At 47.3% G+C, this 17592-nt stretch overlaps 8 protein-coding genes across 8 annotated transcripts; 2 read left to right on the plus strand and 6 right to left on the minus strand.

Annotated features, from left to right (window-relative positions):
• Window positions 1-262: 262 nt before the first annotated feature.
• Window positions 263-946, minus strand: N7466_003247 (uncharacterized protein; the record flags this gene model as incomplete). Its single annotated transcript, XM_057162644.1, has 1 exon — window positions 263-946. One exon carries the CDS (start codon window positions 944-946, stop codon window positions 263-265), a length of 684 nt encoding a protein of 227 aa, XP_057023759.1.
• Window positions 947-3449: 2503 nt separating this feature from the next.
• N7466_003248 (uncharacterized protein) lies at window positions 3450-3992 on the plus strand (the record flags this gene model as incomplete). Its single annotated transcript, XM_057162645.1, has 1 exon — window positions 3450-3992. The coding sequence occupies one exon, from the start codon at window positions 3450-3452 to the stop codon at window positions 3990-3992; it is 543 nt and encodes a 180-aa protein (XP_057023760.1).
• Window positions 3993-5051: 1059 nt separating this feature from the next.
• On the minus strand, window positions 5052-6773 carry N7466_003249 (uncharacterized protein; the record flags this gene model as incomplete). Its single annotated transcript, XM_057162646.1, has 1 exon — window positions 5052-6773. One exon carries the CDS (start codon window positions 6771-6773, stop codon window positions 5052-5054), a length of 1722 nt encoding a protein of 573 aa, XP_057023761.1.
• Window positions 6774-7626: 853 nt separating this feature from the next.
• N7466_003250 (FPP/GGPP synthase family protein) lies at window positions 7627-8790 on the minus strand (the record flags this gene model as incomplete). The annotated part of the gene is made up of 2 exons (XM_057162647.1): window positions 7627-8580; window positions 8635-8790. 2 exons carry the CDS (start codon window positions 8788-8790, stop codon window positions 7627-7629), a joined length of 1110 nt encoding a protein of 369 aa, XP_057023762.1.
• A 904-nt stretch (window positions 8791-9694) lies between these two features.
• Window positions 9695-10753, minus strand: N7466_003251 (uncharacterized protein; the record flags this gene model as incomplete). The annotated part of the gene is made up of 1 exon (XM_057162648.1): window positions 9695-10753. The coding sequence occupies one exon, from the start codon at window positions 10751-10753 to the stop codon at window positions 9695-9697; it is 1059 nt and encodes a 352-aa protein (XP_057023763.1).
• Window positions 10754-12235: 1482 nt separating this feature from the next.
• N7466_003252 (COG1/VPS51 family protein) lies at window positions 12236-14716 on the minus strand (the record flags this gene model as incomplete). Its single annotated transcript, XM_057162649.1, has 3 exons — window positions 12236-14274; window positions 14336-14505; window positions 14574-14716. The coding sequence occupies 3 exons, from the start codon at window positions 14714-14716 to the stop codon at window positions 12236-12238; spliced, it is 2352 nt and encodes a 783-aa protein (XP_057023764.1).
• Window positions 14717-14897: 181 nt separating this feature from the next.
• Window positions 14898-16266, plus strand: cdc123 (cell proliferation protein CDC123; the record flags this gene model as incomplete). The annotated part of the gene is made up of 2 exons (XM_057162650.1): window positions 14898-15040; window positions 15096-16266. Coding segments are annotated over 2 exons (1314 nt in total), but the record flags the coding sequence as incomplete, so codon positions are not given.
• Window positions 16267-16834: 568 nt separating this feature from the next.
• Window positions 16835-17371, minus strand: N7466_003254 (uncharacterized protein; the record flags this gene model as incomplete). The annotated part of the gene is given in 3 exon segments (XM_057162651.1): window positions 16835-16987; window positions 17199-17336; window positions 17351-17371. The coding sequence occupies 3 exon segments, from the start codon at window positions 17369-17371 to the stop codon at window positions 16835-16837; spliced, it is 312 nt and encodes a 103-aa protein (XP_057023766.1).
• Window positions 17372-17592: the final 221 nt, after the last annotated feature.

Consider the following 17592-nt stretch of genomic DNA (forward strand, 5'->3'; position numbering starts at 1 on the left):
TTCACGGTGTATACAAAAGATATGCGTCTGTGATCATGAGAGCTACATTGCACTGTTTACTTGATTAATTCTTTTCTAAAAGATGTGTCTCGAGTTCAAATGACACTCAGTTTATTTGCAAGCACGTATCTCACATCTTTCATTTCAAGACCTAACACAAGATCGACTGACTAACATGGATATCGCCTCAACTTCGACAGCCACCATGTATAACTCAGGAAACCAACTCAAGGAAATTTGGACAATGCTACAACTGAAGGCATTACTCGATATTCATCGGCTCTCTTTGTAGAGGTACCCAATGAGTCTCCACATAAAGCAGCCATAGTGGAATGTTGCCTGGCACGCAATCCCAATTAACCACGACATTCCCAAATCCACCAGCAAGCGCTCGCTCCACGTCTTCCTTAAAAGGCGTCACTGCCAACGCTACCAGTGTACATGGTATGTTTTCCGGTCTATTCTGAATCTTCCGCACATCTTCCAAGAAGCTCGCTTGGAACCTGGCGGACGTCTGATTGAACCTCCGGCATTTCAACTCAATTCCGACCGGCTGATCTAGCTCTTGAACCTGGGTGAGGCGCTGGAGCTGATTGAGACTTGGCTTATATATGAACCCGTTCCGACGTCGCAGTTCTTGCAGTTCTTGTTCCTTCGCTATCTCTTCTGGCTGACGTTTGTTGTAACTGGCTGTTGGGTTCTGCAGCCAAAGATCGACCTGTTCTTCTGAATGCGGCCAGATGTGCTCCTCACACATGACATCAATTGTGAAAGCCATGTCGAGCTCGGCGGCTATTTCTAATTGAAGCCACTTTTCCCAGCCACCACCAAAGTTGCGTTTGTGCAGGATTTGGTCCGCGCGGTCAGCAATGATGTGCTTGATTGCTGAAAGGTGAGGCAGATTTTGCTCATTGATAGCCGCCTTGAGGGGTGTTGCTCGATTCATTTGGGCAGTTTTTTTTGGCAATGACGAAGTTTTCGGTCGTGGATTGGTGGGGCTTTTTGTCAAAGGAACGCTGCTAGAAAAGTGTAGATATGCTAGTTGGGTGCTTGTGCGTTGGCTGTCTCGTAAGGTCTGCAGTAAGGGAGGATTCGAGATCAGAAAGAAAGTTGTTGGAACGGCCAAAATCACAAGAAATGTCACAGGTAATCATGGAATATATAGTATTGATTAAACAACAGGCTGGCCTGAAAATCGCCACAAAAAAGTCAATTTCCGAGATATTCACTTCCGATTTCATATGTTCTAGACTCAGTCATTAAGGAAATTCAAAGCGATTGGTATGAGCCAACTGAGAGTATGTTAAGTTGAACACCGCGGCTTCTATTCATCCCGAGGTTTTCATCTATCTTCGGTCGCTCAATCTTTCCAGCTTTCCAGCTTTCCCTCAATGGTCTGGTTAATCTCCCAATAACCCAATGCACGTTGCCTTTCTGCTTAAAACCGGAGGCTATAATCCGGTGGCAAATGGCGGTTTGTGAGAAGTGACAAAGTTTGGGGTTCAGTCTAGTAGCTCTTCTCGGCAAGCTCCACCGTGACGAAGCTTGGAATAGGCCCCACTGCGGAGTAGGCTGGCGCTATGGGTCCCGAGGGAGAAAATAGCCTCGCGGCCGATTGCCTCTACATGTTGGCTCTCTACACCAAAGGGGTATGAGACAAATCGACCCTCGGCGTGGATAAAATATCCGAGTTATCGACATGTGGAAGCGTCCCTCGAAATGACGGAGTCAGCCAAAAGCAGGGCAATTAGTACCGACTTTCACTTTCATTGCCGGGTGTCAGCTTGATGTTGCTCGCTTGATTTACCCAGCGTCAAAAATATGCTGGGCCTCAAGTTCACCTATCGCGCATCTTTCCCTCGTCACCTGGTCCTTGGGGTTGAGAGAAGCTCGGGTTTCTTCGCCCAGTCCAACCTTGGCAATCGCCCAGCTCGGTGAGCCTGGTTATTCACAGGAATGATCAACATCAAGTTGTTTAATGAAATTATTCTCCATATCTCAAACGCAAATTGAATCATTACTGCTTGAATGCTAACTGGAGACCGTGTAATGAGCTTAGTATTTTGGATGCGAGCTTTGGACACACGATTTCGATGAACCTGTTGATCTCCTATCAGACATTCTACGCTGGTCGGCAATATCATCAGGCGACAGGGGTTTCTGAATATCTTCACGCGTCTTCCTGATGTCACTCGAGTTCATTTCGACATTTTTGTGAACTTTCGAATTTTTCTGGCGGGCCTCGAGATGCAAGTCATGAATATGTTATATATATATATATATTTTCGACGAGGCCCTTCTGAGTTTGCAGCTGATGATGAGCTATGTAGTGAAGCTATCAATGATTTGAGGGATTTTGTATTCATATTTGATGGAAGCACCCGTGAACGCACTGTGTTCTCCAAACTTGTGCTCTCACGTCTACCCATTTTTATCCTCACTTTCCCTTTATCCTCACTTCAATGTTTCCCTTTACCCTCACTTTCTCTTCATCCTCGTTTCTCGTTTCTCCTTTATTCTATATCCTATATACACTCACTTATTCCTCCAAATTCAATACTGTGCTTCTCTCTGGTTGTTTAACAGGTGAGCTCCTGGAATTCTCCTCGCATTGTGAAGCTCAGGCGCGGGGCTAACCTTGTTCTAAGTTTCATAGGCTTGCACTTCAGCCTCCGACCAGAGAGACCCAGGGTACTTGGCTTGCTTCAGGCATTTCATTTCATTACCTTACTTCTCATTCTCACGAAATACCTCTTACGGTTTCAATCATCGTTTTCCGTCGGCGTCAACATGTCCCTTAAAATCGACGAACTCACGCGACTGCGCAGTCGTTTCTTTTCGGTTAAGGAATCGTACGATGAAGCGAGACTCTCGGAACCCATTAGTGGGAACCAACCAGGCCCACCTGTGGTGTGAGGAAAGCTGGATATGACCGCGCGAATTGTTGGTGTATGCAATCACACAGCAGACATCTGGATCAAAGCAGAAATACTCCCTAACTATCGCAGAGTCGGTTAGCACTTGTCAAACTAGCGACTTGGAATTCGCTTCCCAAAATTGGCCGTTCCTCGAACTTTTACTTCAAAAATTCTTTCTGACATTACATGCTTAATACTTGGAATGTGCATGTACTTGGTACTCGAGATGAGTACTTACCCACTGAGTAGGTACTCATCTCCAGTACGGAAAGTGATTATGGCACAAAGCAAAACTCCTGCCGGAGAAGCATATTGCTCAGAGATTGGGCTATCAACAGTAGAAACACCACTGTTGAATCTTGCCCCATGTATGAATAGGATCCAGATCATTTTCCCATCAGGCCCTTCTTTACTACCGCCCGGATTATGGCTATGTCAGGAGACGATCTAATTCGCGGAGTCAAATCGTTCAAGGTGCTGGTAGACGAAGGATCAACGTCAAACGTGATCCCATCGTGGTTAGTTGACAAAATGCATGAACGCTGTGTTCCCATCGAAGGCGGGATCATGGAGACCGCATCCGGAGAGAAGTCCCCAATCAATCGAGCAGTGTGGATATGCGTTGAAGTTGCTGGTACGACCCGGGTAGTCGCTGCCCTGGTAACACATGGACGACCTTGCTATCACTTACTCTTGGGCCGTCACTGGATGGCGGATGTGAAACTGGTTGGAGATTATCAACGGGGTGAATACACCTTGGAAGATGATTGCAAGGAGCGTACGTCAGTCCCTCGGATCACTGACAAAGACATGGAGCGAGTCAAACGGCAAGCCAAAGTTCTCCCGGTTCCGGTTCAGAAGGCCCCGATCTGGGTTGACATCTCAGATCACAATAACATGGTTGGCGAGAGCATTCCTCCGGGTGAATTTGAAGTCTCGGATATCGGTGAATCGGAAGTTGATAGATGCTTGCGAAATGCATTGAGATCATGCAAACAACAACAGGAACATCAGACTCAATCCGGAATGGAGAGTATGGAGTCGTACTCAGGCGACTCCGAGTCGGGTTTCTGAGGGCATCGGCGCCGGAGTCCTTGCTCCATGAAGGCGCGCCGTATGTCGAGGGAAGATCAAGGAGTCGACCTGTTGCGTTGGCCCTTGCCATTCTAAATACTCTGGTATATCGAACTTAGTATAATCATTACTGATTAGGAATTTTCTTTCACCTTATGGATTAAGATGATCCTGTTGATTTCCTATCAGACATGGTTAGCAATATCATCAAGCAACAGGAGTTTCTGAATACTCTTTACTACGTGGTGCATAAGAATCTGCCTTGCAACCTGTCAGAACATGTAGGGGGATGTGACTAGTACTTACACGATGTCAAATTATCCATTCCTGGACTTACAGTCGTATTGCAGCACGCGATCTTATATTGCAGACTAATAGATAGTGTAGTTTAGTCTGAGGAAGTGAGAGCTTCTCTCACCTTTCCTCTCACCTTTTTTCCTCACTTTTTCTCTCTATTCTGATCTTTTCTCTCTCCTCTGACCTTTTCTCTCTCCTCTGACCTTTTCTCCCTCCTCTGACCTTTTCCCCTTCCCACTTGAGAAGAATACAAACTTGTCTTCCTATTTTCCCAACTTTACACAGTATTTCTGCTACAACCAAATCCTTCAAACGGCAAGCCCTCTGCGAATTCTCAAATTCATTTTCAAATGCAAAGCTAATGTATCTAACGATCAAAGTTTCTTGAAGCAGCAGACATGTCTCACAATTCTGGACGAGCGGGCTTTTGCGAAAACCCGGATTGTGGCCATCCCAATACCATCCATCGTTTCGTGGAATGTTCATACTATGGCTGTGAGAATGAGTGGAAAAGATGTACGGTTCCTAGCCACTGCAACGGGGTGTATTACAGAATTTGCGAGACTTGTCCTGACCACCCAGGAGGTATTCCGGATTGGTGGGTTACAACAAGCAATCAACCACGTTCAACCTCATCGCAGCATCAGGGAAGATGAGTTGATTGTAACCTCGACACAGCATGCAAGATGGATTTGCATCTACCGAACCTACTAGTACTGACCAACTCATGCGAAAACCCCTGCCTGTTGATCTGATATCTTGTTACCCAATGTTGTTGAGCCATAGCTCAATTTGAGCTTCGCTCTGTCCGTCAGGTTTTTCAGTACTATCATCATCAATCTCGTCCGCTCCATAAGCACTTTCCTTCCATATCCCATTAAGCCAGCCATCTTGATAGATCTTTTCAGAGGGGCGACCCTCACCGTTGATATACAACCAATGAAAGATGTATCGCGAAGCACTTCTGGATGCCGTTTGATCGAGCTCTTTCTTTGGAAACACCTCCAGATTCTCGATTCCAGGAGTGGCGCATCTTGTATCGTTTGTCATGGTTGGTAAAGATGATCTTGAGAACCCACGATCCTGAACAATCGCCCCATTCGCTAGCTCCCACTTCAAATAGTCATATTGGTATTCATGTCGGGGGCATTTTAAATGTGAAGCCACCCGAAGAACACAGTCTTTTGTTAGAGATACTCCACAGGGTACCCAAGGTGTATCGGGCCTGTATTCAAAGCTGTATTCATCCTCTTCAGTGGGAGGAAGGTGTAGTAAGCGCCACACATCTTTCCTTGAGATGCATTCGGGATTTCCAAAGGCATATGGACCTGAGCCAGGAATATCCATAAAGCTCTGTGGATAGCCAGTCCAAGGATAGGCAAGTGGATCAAGGGGAGGCCTGCCTCTCTTGACTCTTGAAAGAATGCTTGGGCCCAGCCCGCTTGCAATAGCTCCTATCCAAAGTGCACTTAAACCTGGTCGGCGAATTGCGCCTATCAAGGCAAGAATTTCCTGATTATACTCCGCAGTATCGTCCAGTACCTCATTTAGAACCGGATGTAGCCAGGAGCTAACAAGATTACAAGGAACCTCAAGTTCCCAGAATAAGCCACACAAGACTGAAAACATCAATTCTGGATGGCAACTCAGAGTCATATAATAGGGAAGCTGGTCATTTAAACTCGCCCATGATGACGGAATAGCTTCGATCATAACTGACTTCCCACTAGCTGAGCTTGGAGGTGGAAATCTGACAGTTGAGCCATGGAATCTATGTGTTGGAAGGACCAGGGCCACGGCCAGGGCAATAGGGAATTGACTGCCCAAGTTGTGTAAACATGCGAACTCCGCAAGGGCTTCAAAAGCTCTTTCTGAAGATAAAGGGATGTCGAAGGAAGTTAAGGACGGGCTTCTTTTATTCTTGATGACAAAAGATGTTTCACATGTGCGGCAAACTGTCCAAGGGGTGACGAATTTGCTGTCGGGGCTTTGATCCACAATACCTTCCCATCCGTTGCGTTGCGTGAGTATCGCAGACCACCACCGAATCACTGCCTCATCCACCTCTCCAACATCGATGCTGTGTGTTTTCGAAGACTGCGAAAGGTTCTCAGCGGAGTATTCCGGCTCAGGTTCCTTGTATTGCATACAAGCGCCCTCTCCAAGTATTTCAACGAGCCGAGCCGAGAGAATGTAACACCAGCCGATTATGAGTATCGCCAGGTAATTAGGGACGGCAGATTCTTCTTCCATCGTACCGATCCAAGAATTGAAAATTCCCCCGTCGAATGTGTAAGGGATGGCATCACCGATGCCAACATGTAACAGGGCCGGGAATGTCTTTTCTTTGTCGAGTCTATCGCACTCTGAATTTTCTAGTAGCTTCCAAGTAGAAGTCACTTCGAAGCAAAGGGCAAGATCTGGAGAATCCCCATAAGGGCGCGCAATTGTTTCTTTTGGTCGACCTTGAAGTTTAGGCAGCATATGAAGAGTATGACAAGGGCTTGTGTATTCGGGAGGCAAGCCACGATTCAAAAGGACTTTCGCCAAAGATGCAAGATGATACCAGTAGTCCCGACTCTGTTCTAGCGCCTCTGAAAGTTGTTGATCATCAGGTTGGAGGCTGTCGCTTTTGTCAATGATCTGTTATCAGCAAGTTAGCTTCGGTTGTTATGGGCAAAGGTTTGACAGCACCGACCGAGGAAACATGCGGGGGTGGAAGAGAATGGCTCTCCAGTGCCTTCGAAAAGCGAAGTGGGCACATGTTTAAAGGAGGCGAGGCGAGAGGAGAGAAGAGGAGAAGGGGCGAGATGAAAGAAGAGGAGAAGGGACGAGAGAGAGGGAGAGAGGGAGAGAGGGAAAGAGGGAAAGAGGGAGGGTTGCGCGAATGTGAGATCCCCTAACAAGAGAAGCTCCAGAACGGGTACCAAGCGTTCTGTTACGTGTCTGAGATGAGGGTGAGGTATACCGTATAACCCGTTCCATAAAAATTTACCCATTCATTTTTCCCCATCATCAAATCTCTACCAGACTAAATTCAATCTGACCCCCTTGTATGGTTGGTAGGGAAATCTTTTTCGTCGTATTGTGTTATGGGGTAAATGGCAGTTTTCAGATCTCGTAGCCCATCTAGAAGCTCGCGAGAAACTTGAGCTTCGTAAAGGAAAATATACTCCGAATCGAGTACGTTTACAATGAATATGCGTGACTGGAAGAGGGTTAGTGACTGCTGTGCACTCGACGGTGCTGTTCGAGGCAATACAAGTAATAAAGAGAATTAGCAAAATCTAACATATACAGCTTCAGGGGTGGTTCTGTATATTAAGTTCTACCCAACCTAGCCCGACCTCTTACAAATCTTCGCCAGAAAAACCCCAAAAACATCTTTACGCAGTCCATCACCCTCATCAACAGCCTCAATCATCAGCTTCAGCTCCCGAATGCGCCCCTCCTCGAACTCCGCATACACACTCGGAAGATCCAAATCCACAAACACCTGCCTCACATTCATCTCGCACTGCGCATCCTTCCGTCCATAACACTCATCCAGAACCCGCCTTTGCTCCGGCGAAGCAAGCAAAAGAGCCTGATTAACAAGCCACGAGCATTTATTATCCCGAATATCCGTCCCAATCTTCCCCGTCACATCAGTGTCCCCAAAAAGATCCAGATAATCATCCTGCACCTGGAAATACTCGCCCATCGGCATCAGGATATCATGCGCAAGCTGTAGATTCCTCGACGTCGCAAGCTGCACCCAGTGCAAGGCCAGCACAACAGGGAGATAGAAACTGTAGTACGCAGTCTTGAACTGCACGATAGTCGCATACCGCTCCATGGAGAATTTGCCCAGGTCAACGCTATCCTCTGGCGCTGTGAGAAGATCGCATAGCTGACCGAGTTGGGTGTTGAATGCTGCTTCTTGGAACGTCTCTACCATCTCGATGTAGGCTGGATGGTCTCGGAACTGGGACTTGAGGACTGCGTATACGGAGGACTCGAGCAGGACGGCGTCGTTGACGGCCATTAGCCCTACTTTGGGCTGCTGGTACCAGCATTTCTGGCCGCGGCGGGTGAGCGAGTGGTCCATTATGTCGTCGTGGACGAGGAAGAAGGCTTGTAGCAGTTCTGTTAGCCAGCCTAGTGTGCAGAGGGACTTGGATTCGTGGGCGTTTAGAGGTCTGTTGAGGAGGATGCTGCCTGTGTCTGGGACTGAGAGGCCTCGGTTGAGCTTTCCGGATCGGGTGTTGTAGTAGAGGCACTGGGGTTTGAGAGTGCCAGTCAGCTTGGTCTGCATGGTGGAGACTAGAATGAATGAATATCATGAGGCTGTCAATTTTCCTACTTCTTTGAACCGTGCGACGACTTCCTCTGGGAGACCTTTTTGTTCCACATTCTCCATGATGGTGTCCACGACCGAGGGGAACAATTCCTCGAAATCCTTTCGCGAGGTGCTCTCATAGGTCTCGAGGGAGGAATCTATTGTGGTGGTTTTTGTCATGATGGATGGAACCAAATTCAACAGAAACTTGAATAGTATGGAGATTGGAGGTAAAGATTAGTTCTGAGGGAAAGTATGTGGCCAAAATGATATTCTCAGTCCACTATGTTCATTGAAATTAATTCCCTTCCTCCCCTCCTCTATAGTAGGTAAGTTGACATGCAGGAATGGCCTTGTAACTAATACGGCAGAACTATATCTGGAAAACCGAGGCAGGATGTGAGAGGCGTATTAGGCTAGCTGCATCATGCGGCATGCCGGAGACTTCGAATCGATAAATGCAATGTATGATGCGAAATGCAGTCAATATACGGGTTTTCCAGATTGAGATTGGGTAACACAAAGTACGTCACAGCCTGAGAAAATTAAGATGGCGAATATAGCGAATATAGCGAATATCTTATATCTTATATCTTATATCTTATATCTTATATCTTATATCTTATATCTTATATCTTATATCTTATATCTTATATCTTATATCTTATCTCCTATCTCCTATCTCTTATCTATCCCTTATCTATCTCTATCGGGAGATAGTGTGTTATCATTACGCTATTGGGACTAGCGTGGGGGTTAAATGGATAAACGCGTGAATTCCGATTAATGAACAGCCGTCGTGGTGTAGTGGTAGCACACTCACTTCAAGTTCTTCCTGGTGCTGGATGCACAGCAGTATACTTACTGGGCCAGGAACAACTTGGGTGAGAGACATCGGTTCAAATCCCTTCGACGGCACTTCTTTTTTTCTTTCTATCTATTTTTTTCCTCCCTTCGCCTTGATCTATCATGAATTGTATGCTACTATCACAATCTTATAACGTGGACCCATTGGGAAACAACTTAATAAATGAATTATTCCTGCTCATGTATCATGTGCAGCTAATCTCCAAAAAATATTCAATCACTCCGAGTCTTTAACATAGAACTCGACCACCCGACGCCAAGAGGCCGTCATCGGAATCCGAACGCCCTTCACACGCTCGCGACACCCATCCATACCAGGAGCAAAGTGCAGCCCGGACGACACAGACCGGCTCAAAAGCGGCGAACTAGGATGCAGATCCAAAAGCTCCATATACTTCATGTAAACACCCTGCAACTCATACTTCGAGCATCGCTGTCTCTCTCTCGCAACCGGGGCACCCGTGTCGCGCACAAGTGCACCGCCCAGCATGTTCATGGACAGATTGTCCACAACAATGGTCATGTGAATGGCACTCTCAATGATGCCTATATCCTCGGCACGGTTCGCAGCTAGAAGGGCAACCGTGGCCCCATGCGTGTTTGCCGTGATGTCTCGCCAGCTGCTGCTCAAGGCGGGTGTCGTGCGCAAGATCTTATTGATGTCCTGCTCGCACTCTTGTCGTTTCGCGAGGTACTGGGCGATGTATTGGCGTAGTAGACACATCTCCATGAAGGCGATCGTGTCGGCTTGGACGTTTTCCTTGTGTAGGCCTTCCCATACTTCTGTTGCGGAATGTCCGAGGAGACGAAAGTCACCGGTGAGCAGCTCGAGTGGGTGGATCGTTACGTCTTCTGGGATGATGGTGAAGGCTAGATAGACGTGTTTCCAGTAGTTGTGTTCTAGTGACCCGTGCCAGTGACGCCACCACTGGAGTGCATCGCGCATCGCGTAAATATTCACATCGTTGCCCGAGGTATTCGTGACGAATAAGGGCGACTTTGTGAGAATGTTCGGTGTCGGTATTGCCTCGAGGTCGTCGCGGATGACTCTGTGGAGTCCATTGACCGCTTGCTGTAGATTGGAGTTCGAGCAGATAACTTTCAGCTCTTCTAGCAATGATGCCTGATTCACCCTGTCTCCTGGGTAGCTTGTATCTCTCGAAACGGGCAGGCTCTCTGTTTCGGTATATGGGCTGGAGCGGACAGGTTGTACTCGGTGGAGCTTGGAGTCTTCAGGATATTGGCTTGGGGAATTGCAGATGGAAGTCACTGCCATGGTGCCAGTGGTATGAATTTTCGGCTAATATTTACGTCGGTGATTTGGATCGTGATTGTTCGCCCAGATGGAAATATTCCTGCCAGCTAGGACGATGTGAAAATGTGCTGTTATCGCATTAAATGACCCTGGGGGTCAACGAATGGCCTTACCAACGCTCTGCCCCGAAGGCATGTTGACCTGTTCAGTTCCGGCATCTTTGATTGGGCCATGCCTGGAGAACAGACCGATGCAAACATTGTGGGATCAGCAACCGGTTTCCCAGTAAAGAAGAGTGTGCAGACACGATATGTTTGGAGGAAGGTTTGCCGCTGAAGAATATTGGCTTGGGCAAAGATGGAACAGCCACATGACGTTCCCAAGCGTCAGAATGGGATACCTGGGCATGGATTCATTTTCACGTTACACACGAAAAAAGTATATCGAGTCGTACAAGAGCATGTTTGAACTTCAAGATAAATAGAACTATTTAGCTACAAGTGTGGTGCTTTTTGGGTAACAGATCAGCAATTCTTTGTCCAAGCGGGTACAAGATTGTGCTACTTTATCCCCATTACAGTACGTTACTATACGTACGTTAGATGATAGTTTCTCATTTAGGAAATATGATCATTTGCCGACCAGCTCGATTTTCCTCATATGTATGCATACTCCAGGGTTTTCAAAGGTGATTGGCTTCTTGTACATAATAGAATTGACTAGGCCCCACTCCAAGGTTGGGCTTTAATATGATGTTTGCTTTTCATACGGAATTGATATCCATAACTAATCGACATCGAAAACATGAGCATTTGCCGAGATTCGCTGCACCCTGATCAAAGCAGGCAGTCGCATGCTTGCCAAACCTCAATATTCTGGTATCATGCATGATAATTCCCGATATGGAGATGGATTTCTAGGTTGTGTAACCTCAATTTGCATTGAACACGACATTCTCCCGAGTCTCAAGGTTGCATGGTTACACAAGCCTATGTACTAGTCTTGCCACTTGTATCCGAAGAGATGGAAGTATATTGGATATTGGAAAGTCAATGCACAACCTTTACTTCTACAAAGAGATGAGAACGTGCACTGATCCATGATGTCGTTCAGGTAGAGATGGATTTATGTGGGGCTGCAAAAACCAGGCCGGATATGAATGTGGAGATCGACAAGAAGCATCTGCAAAAATCACTGACGAGAAACTGTTGAAGGAATCAAATGGTGATGGGAATAACATTAGAGTCGGGAACAACAGAAGATATGCATTTCTGATTCGAAATGTTTAGTAAAAATCAGAGGTTATGATAAAAGCTCTAAGTTTTCAAGGTTATGGATTGATACAATCGAGGCGTGGTATGCAAAAAGAAAGCAAGTGGGCTTGAGCTTTACAAGGCCGCACCCACTGTAAATATGATTTGAATAAGTAAAACACGACGCTTTATGATATCATACAATCAGGAGAGAAAGAAAGCACGATTGCCATTGCTTTCCTCGAAGGCTCTACCGATCGGCCAACAGACCGAAGAGCAGCTCCGTCCGTTTCCAGTACTCAGCTGCACCCTTCTGGATTATCTTGACAGCGTCGATACTTGGCTCCGCACTCTTTTGAATACTTTCCGCAACACCAGCCAGCTGGGTCGGGCCACCTAGCATGTTTGCTAGGTAGATAGCATCGAAAAGGAGTTGGATTTTCCAGTCGAGAAGGGTATTATTGTGAGATTTATCATCGTCGGTTTTGTGATCCGCCGACTCATCTTCTTTGGCATCGCCGTCGGGGGTTTCCTCGCTCTTTTCGGTGGTAATCGGAAGGCTCTTTTGGGTGTTCCATGTTCCCATGTCCTCAAGCGTAGACTCAATAGAAATCTCTAACCGCTTCTGCAGCTCAGCCTTCAGAACCTTCACAGTTGATGGATCCCACAAATCAGATCCGTTCTCATCCATAGTGGCAGTGAGGTGGCGCAAAAACTTGAATGCACTAGGAGACGGCTGTATCGGTACAGCAGGTTCACCTTCCCATAATGAACGACCAGGCACAGGTTTCAATTTATCAGAATCGGGTAGTGTCCTTGACAAAGGCACAAGAGATAATGACCCAATTTGTGTAACAATATCAGCCGCAAGCAGTTTTTGTAGGTCTGGTACAACACCACTAGAAAACAGGAAATCGTTGGTGACAAAGCCAGTAGGAATCTCTCGGCGTACAAGTCGAATAAGTCGAAGAAGGAACGTGGCTTTTGCGCTTTGCTGGGTGCTTCCGAAGGCCTTGAAGGCGTCGGTAAACGATATTTGGAGCGTGTCCAAAGCTTGTCTGACAGCTACATGAAGAGCATCGGACAAGACTTTGGGGTCTTCGTCGTTGAGACGGGGCGTGATATCGATATCTTCATCTTCTATCTCTCCGCCAACGAGAATATCAGTCCATTTCAGGCGCCGTAGGGAGGCTATGGATTCATTTCTTTCTTCGATATTTGAAAGCCATATTTGGTATTTTTTCAGGACAGCAGAGACATCGTCATCCCGCCCGAGGAGTCGGTCTGACACAACCTGTTTGAATACAGCTGCGCCGTTTGAGTAATCCGAGGATATCAAATCAGAGCCCCAAAGAGATCCAATAGGAACATGTTCTGCTGCATCCCAGCTGGAAACAGTGGATGAAATTTGAGTTCTGATGTCATCAATGGTTTGGACTTGCGATGTCAGGACTCGTTTGAGGTGTTCGTTAAAGATGTTGCGCAGACGTTCCAGTACATCGACGGACCTATGTGTGACTGTTGAGCCCCAGGAGGATAGCCAAAGTTCAAGGGTTTCAGCGCGTAACGATAGCAGTTCAGAGAAGTCGTTACTGTGCGCCAGGCTTTTGTCGCAGCATTCGGAGAATCGTCCAAAAGCTTGTAGGGACCATTTTTTGATCGATTCCACGCCTTCACTTCGGCTCAACTCGCTCATCGTAATCCAGGGAGTGAAGTTATTGACCTCCGGAGCTGCCCAACGACCTAGCACTTCGATTTCCAACCCTTCTAAGCCGCGGATCTCTGGATCTGACAGAATCGGTCTAGCCTTAAGCTTAGACAGCACATCAGGGAATTGTCGTGATCGCAAGGTTTTCGATGTTTGTAGTGTACGGATGAAGAGACCCAGGGCCTTCGGGATATTTTCGCGCGACAAATCTAGCTGACTGGTAATCACGTCTAAGCGCGTCTGTTGGAAATGGTGGATGGCGTCGTCGGAAGAAGAGCTGGTAGCGATGCAGTGAGCGGCCAATGCTTCTATGATTGTTTCCTCCGTGGCCTTTGTGGATGCAAGTCGTTTATTGATCCGTTTTAAGAGGGTGTGGTGGAGAGACGCAAGTTGGTTGCGTAGATCATCGAAGAACGGCGGTGTCGATTCGTGCTTCGAAAGAGTACTTTGTAGTACCCGGGAAACGACAAGAATTTTAGCGACAAGCAGTAGCGAGGCTCGTTTCCGGAGGAGTCGTGAGATAGATGTTGTGCAACGGTGAAGGAGAGCCAATTGCGCCCCAAATTGATGCTTGTCCGTATCTGCGCAATGTTAGCCATTGAGCTCCAAGTACCACATTTCAGCATGATATCATCTCCATACCTTTATCAGCTGTGTCGCTCTTCATTTGCCGGGCATAGATATGCTTCTTCTCCATCAATCGGGGGTTGCATCGACGTCCAAGATCGGCCAAAATCGTTTCGACCTCTTGTATCTCCGTATTCATAGTCACAATGGTTTCGGCTGTTCCAACAAGTTCTCGATACCGTGTACTATAAATCCCGACAGCGCTTTTGTTAGCAGAGGATACCAGAAACAGTCCGGCGACCAAGCAACTTACCCCACGAGAGCTCGGAGCTTCTCCTTATTGCTGGCGATATCCCGGCGCAGTTCCTGCTCCACCCGGCGAACCGTCGGGATCGGATATTGGAAGGCGTCAGCCCATGACTTGAGGCTCTGGGGGTCTGGAGCCTCCGGTGCCATAGTGAATGATATTGTGAAGTGATGTTCACGAGTGAGAAGGCCATTTGGTCCAATTGGACTGGCGTCTGGAACGGCTTATGTCATACCATCGTTATCGGCTTATCGGCCCGTGACTCAAAAAAGAAAAGCCCCGCCATGATTCAACATGCTTTTCTTTTGATTTCTCACAATTAAATACAGATATTTGCCAATGATGGAGTCAGATTCAGTAGCAGTTAATTTGCCAGTTGAGACGGCATCCAGTGATCTCCCAGATCGTCTACCGTTTCCACCAATCACCTATTCTCACATCCTTCATTGCTCATACCATGACTGGCACCCAAGGTACATTATTTCTATTTATCAGCTTTTAATTCGCAGTTCTAACATTGTCGCAAAGATACCGCACCCTCGCGCCCAAATCTAGGGTGATCCCCTTGACACCTCAATTTGTCACCTACCTCCGCTCCGATGGCATCGTGCTTCCCCCAGAACCGATCCGCCCAAGAGACGACGACGACCTTGACACCTTTTCTGACTCGGGCGACGAAGCCGAAGATCCTTCCACAGAATGGGCTGATATTCACACCCAAATCAAAGACACAATCGCCGAATTCGGCAAAGTGACCCCGAAATTAAACTGGAGCGCTCCTAAAGATGCAACCTTCATGTCCGCCACAAACGATACAAAATGCGCAACACCCAATGACGTTTACCTCCTCCTGAAAAGCAGTGACTTCATCACCCATGACCTCGAACACCCCTTTGACGACTGTGTTCCTGATAACACCGATTCTACAAATGGAGATGCTCCCGGAGCTCCGGTAGTCGATTCGCCAATCCCGGATGTTCCCTACCATCTCGTCCTCCGTAAATATGCCAACTTCAACCCGTCCCTGGAGTTCCGGTGCTTCGTTCGCAACCGAAAGTTGCTGTGCATGTGCCAACGAGATCTGAACTACTTTGATTTCCTGTTCGATATGCGCGATCTGTTCCGCTCGCGCATCCAGGCGTTCTTCGACGAGAAGTTGCGCGATACCTTCCCAGATCCGAACTTCACATTCGATGTCTACGTTCCTGCGCCGCACCAGCGTGTTTGGCTTGTTGACATTAACCCCTGGGCCCAGCGCACCGATTCCCTATTGTTCAGCTGGTTGGAAATCCTGCGCATGAAGGATCCTATCGGGTTTGAGGAGGAGGGAGATGATGATCTCGATGGTGGATTTGTGAGGATTTCCCTTCACGATGGGAGCATTATGACATCAGACGAGGTGGCCAGTGGTGTTGTTGAGGAGGTTGAGGGTGATTCTGAAGATGAAGATGAAACTGTGGAAGAAGGCGATGATGAACTTGCTCCATTCTTGCCCGAGGTTCGTCTTGTGAAGAAGAATGATCCAGAGGCTTATCAGTTTTCTACACCCCAGTACTCGGCTCACAAAGTGCCGAAGGATCTGGTCGATGCCTCTCTAGCGGGACCAGGTGGCATGAGTGAGTTTATGGGCAAATGGCAGGAAATCTTGGCCAGACAGACGATGCAGCAACAGCAAGACGAGAGCAGTGACTCGGAATAGCTTGTAAAATAGGTAGAAAAGGAGTTAGCTTGGTGTTTGAGATGATACCTACGATCCCCAATGACTTTGTTCAAATTGAGCATACGAGTTTGAACTTGGTATTTTTGCATAGCGATTCGAATGGTAGTAGTCAGCAGATATATTCACGCCAGCAACAGCCAATTCAGTTAGATCATTACTACATCCTTGACGTAGGTCCAGTAAGGCCGACCTGTTGTGGGGACTAAGATCCGTAAAGACTGGGCCAGACTTCAATTAGCTTATTCCACAATGCGGTGGTCACGGTAGTGACAGTTTCTGGGTAACCATTAGAGCATAATAAGAAGGCCTGACAAGAATCGGGATTAGACTTGCTATTTCTTCCGTTCACAATATAGCTGGTGATATCGATGGGCTTATTCAGGAATTGGTCGACTCCGTCTACAGTCACGCCGTTTATCTCTAGTCCACGGGTTCCAGTCACGCTACCGACATCGAGCAGTACTTGCAAAACGGACTTCGGCCTCAAGCTCACATCTGTTGGATAAGTGCCGATACCGCTGGTATCCACGAGTAAAGAAGTATGGGTTCAGGGCGCTAATTTAGGTAGATGAAGGGCGGGCAGAGTGACCTTCATTGTATCTGGCGATGCGGCCCCGGTCTCATTGGTTTTGGCAGGCCCCCAGTCCTCGACCACCAAAGTCCAGCTCAAAGGCCTGATGTTGGCTGGCAAAGAGCCTGGCTGAAGTTTGATAGTTTTCTCGATCGATGTCTTCGGAACACGTGTGGTGTTGGAGAATATGGGGGGATTGTTGTTGTTGTCGACGCAAGACTCACAATCTGTCGCTGTTAGATGTAGAACTAGCTTGGAGGCACCCCGGGGTCTGTCTGTACCAAGGCTGATATTGTTAGATCAAAAAGGAATTTCAGTGTAAGGAGTGAGTGAAGCTTACTAGCTGGGAATTGCAGCACTCGCTCGACTGTAAGCTGATGTTCATCCCGGTATAGCCACTCTCGGTGCGGAATGCGGCAATGGGATGCACATAACTAGTCCAAACGTCAATCCAGTGCGGATACTCCTCTCCCTCTATCTGAATTGACTGACTGGCGGAATCATCACCGTCATCATTAATCCAGGACAAACTGCCGCTGTCCACCGTGCGTTGATAGGAGATAAGTGTATTCTTGACGCCATTTGGATATTGTACAGAACGGTCTGGGCAGGCTAGATTCTACTGCGGAATATGAAATGCATTGACGTGATGAGAACTCTTCTCGTAATAAGAGTATAATAAACATTCTACTCATGGATGATGGAATTAAAGTTAAGATTCTGCGGATGAGCGG

This window comes from Penicillium verhagenii (assembly GCF_028828195.1).
Source record: "Penicillium verhagenii strain IBT 33310 chromosome Unknown utg000004l_segment0_segment0, whole genome shotgun sequence".
Lineage (NCBI taxonomy): Eukaryota > Fungi > Ascomycota > Eurotiomycetes > Eurotiales > Aspergillaceae > Penicillium > Penicillium verhagenii.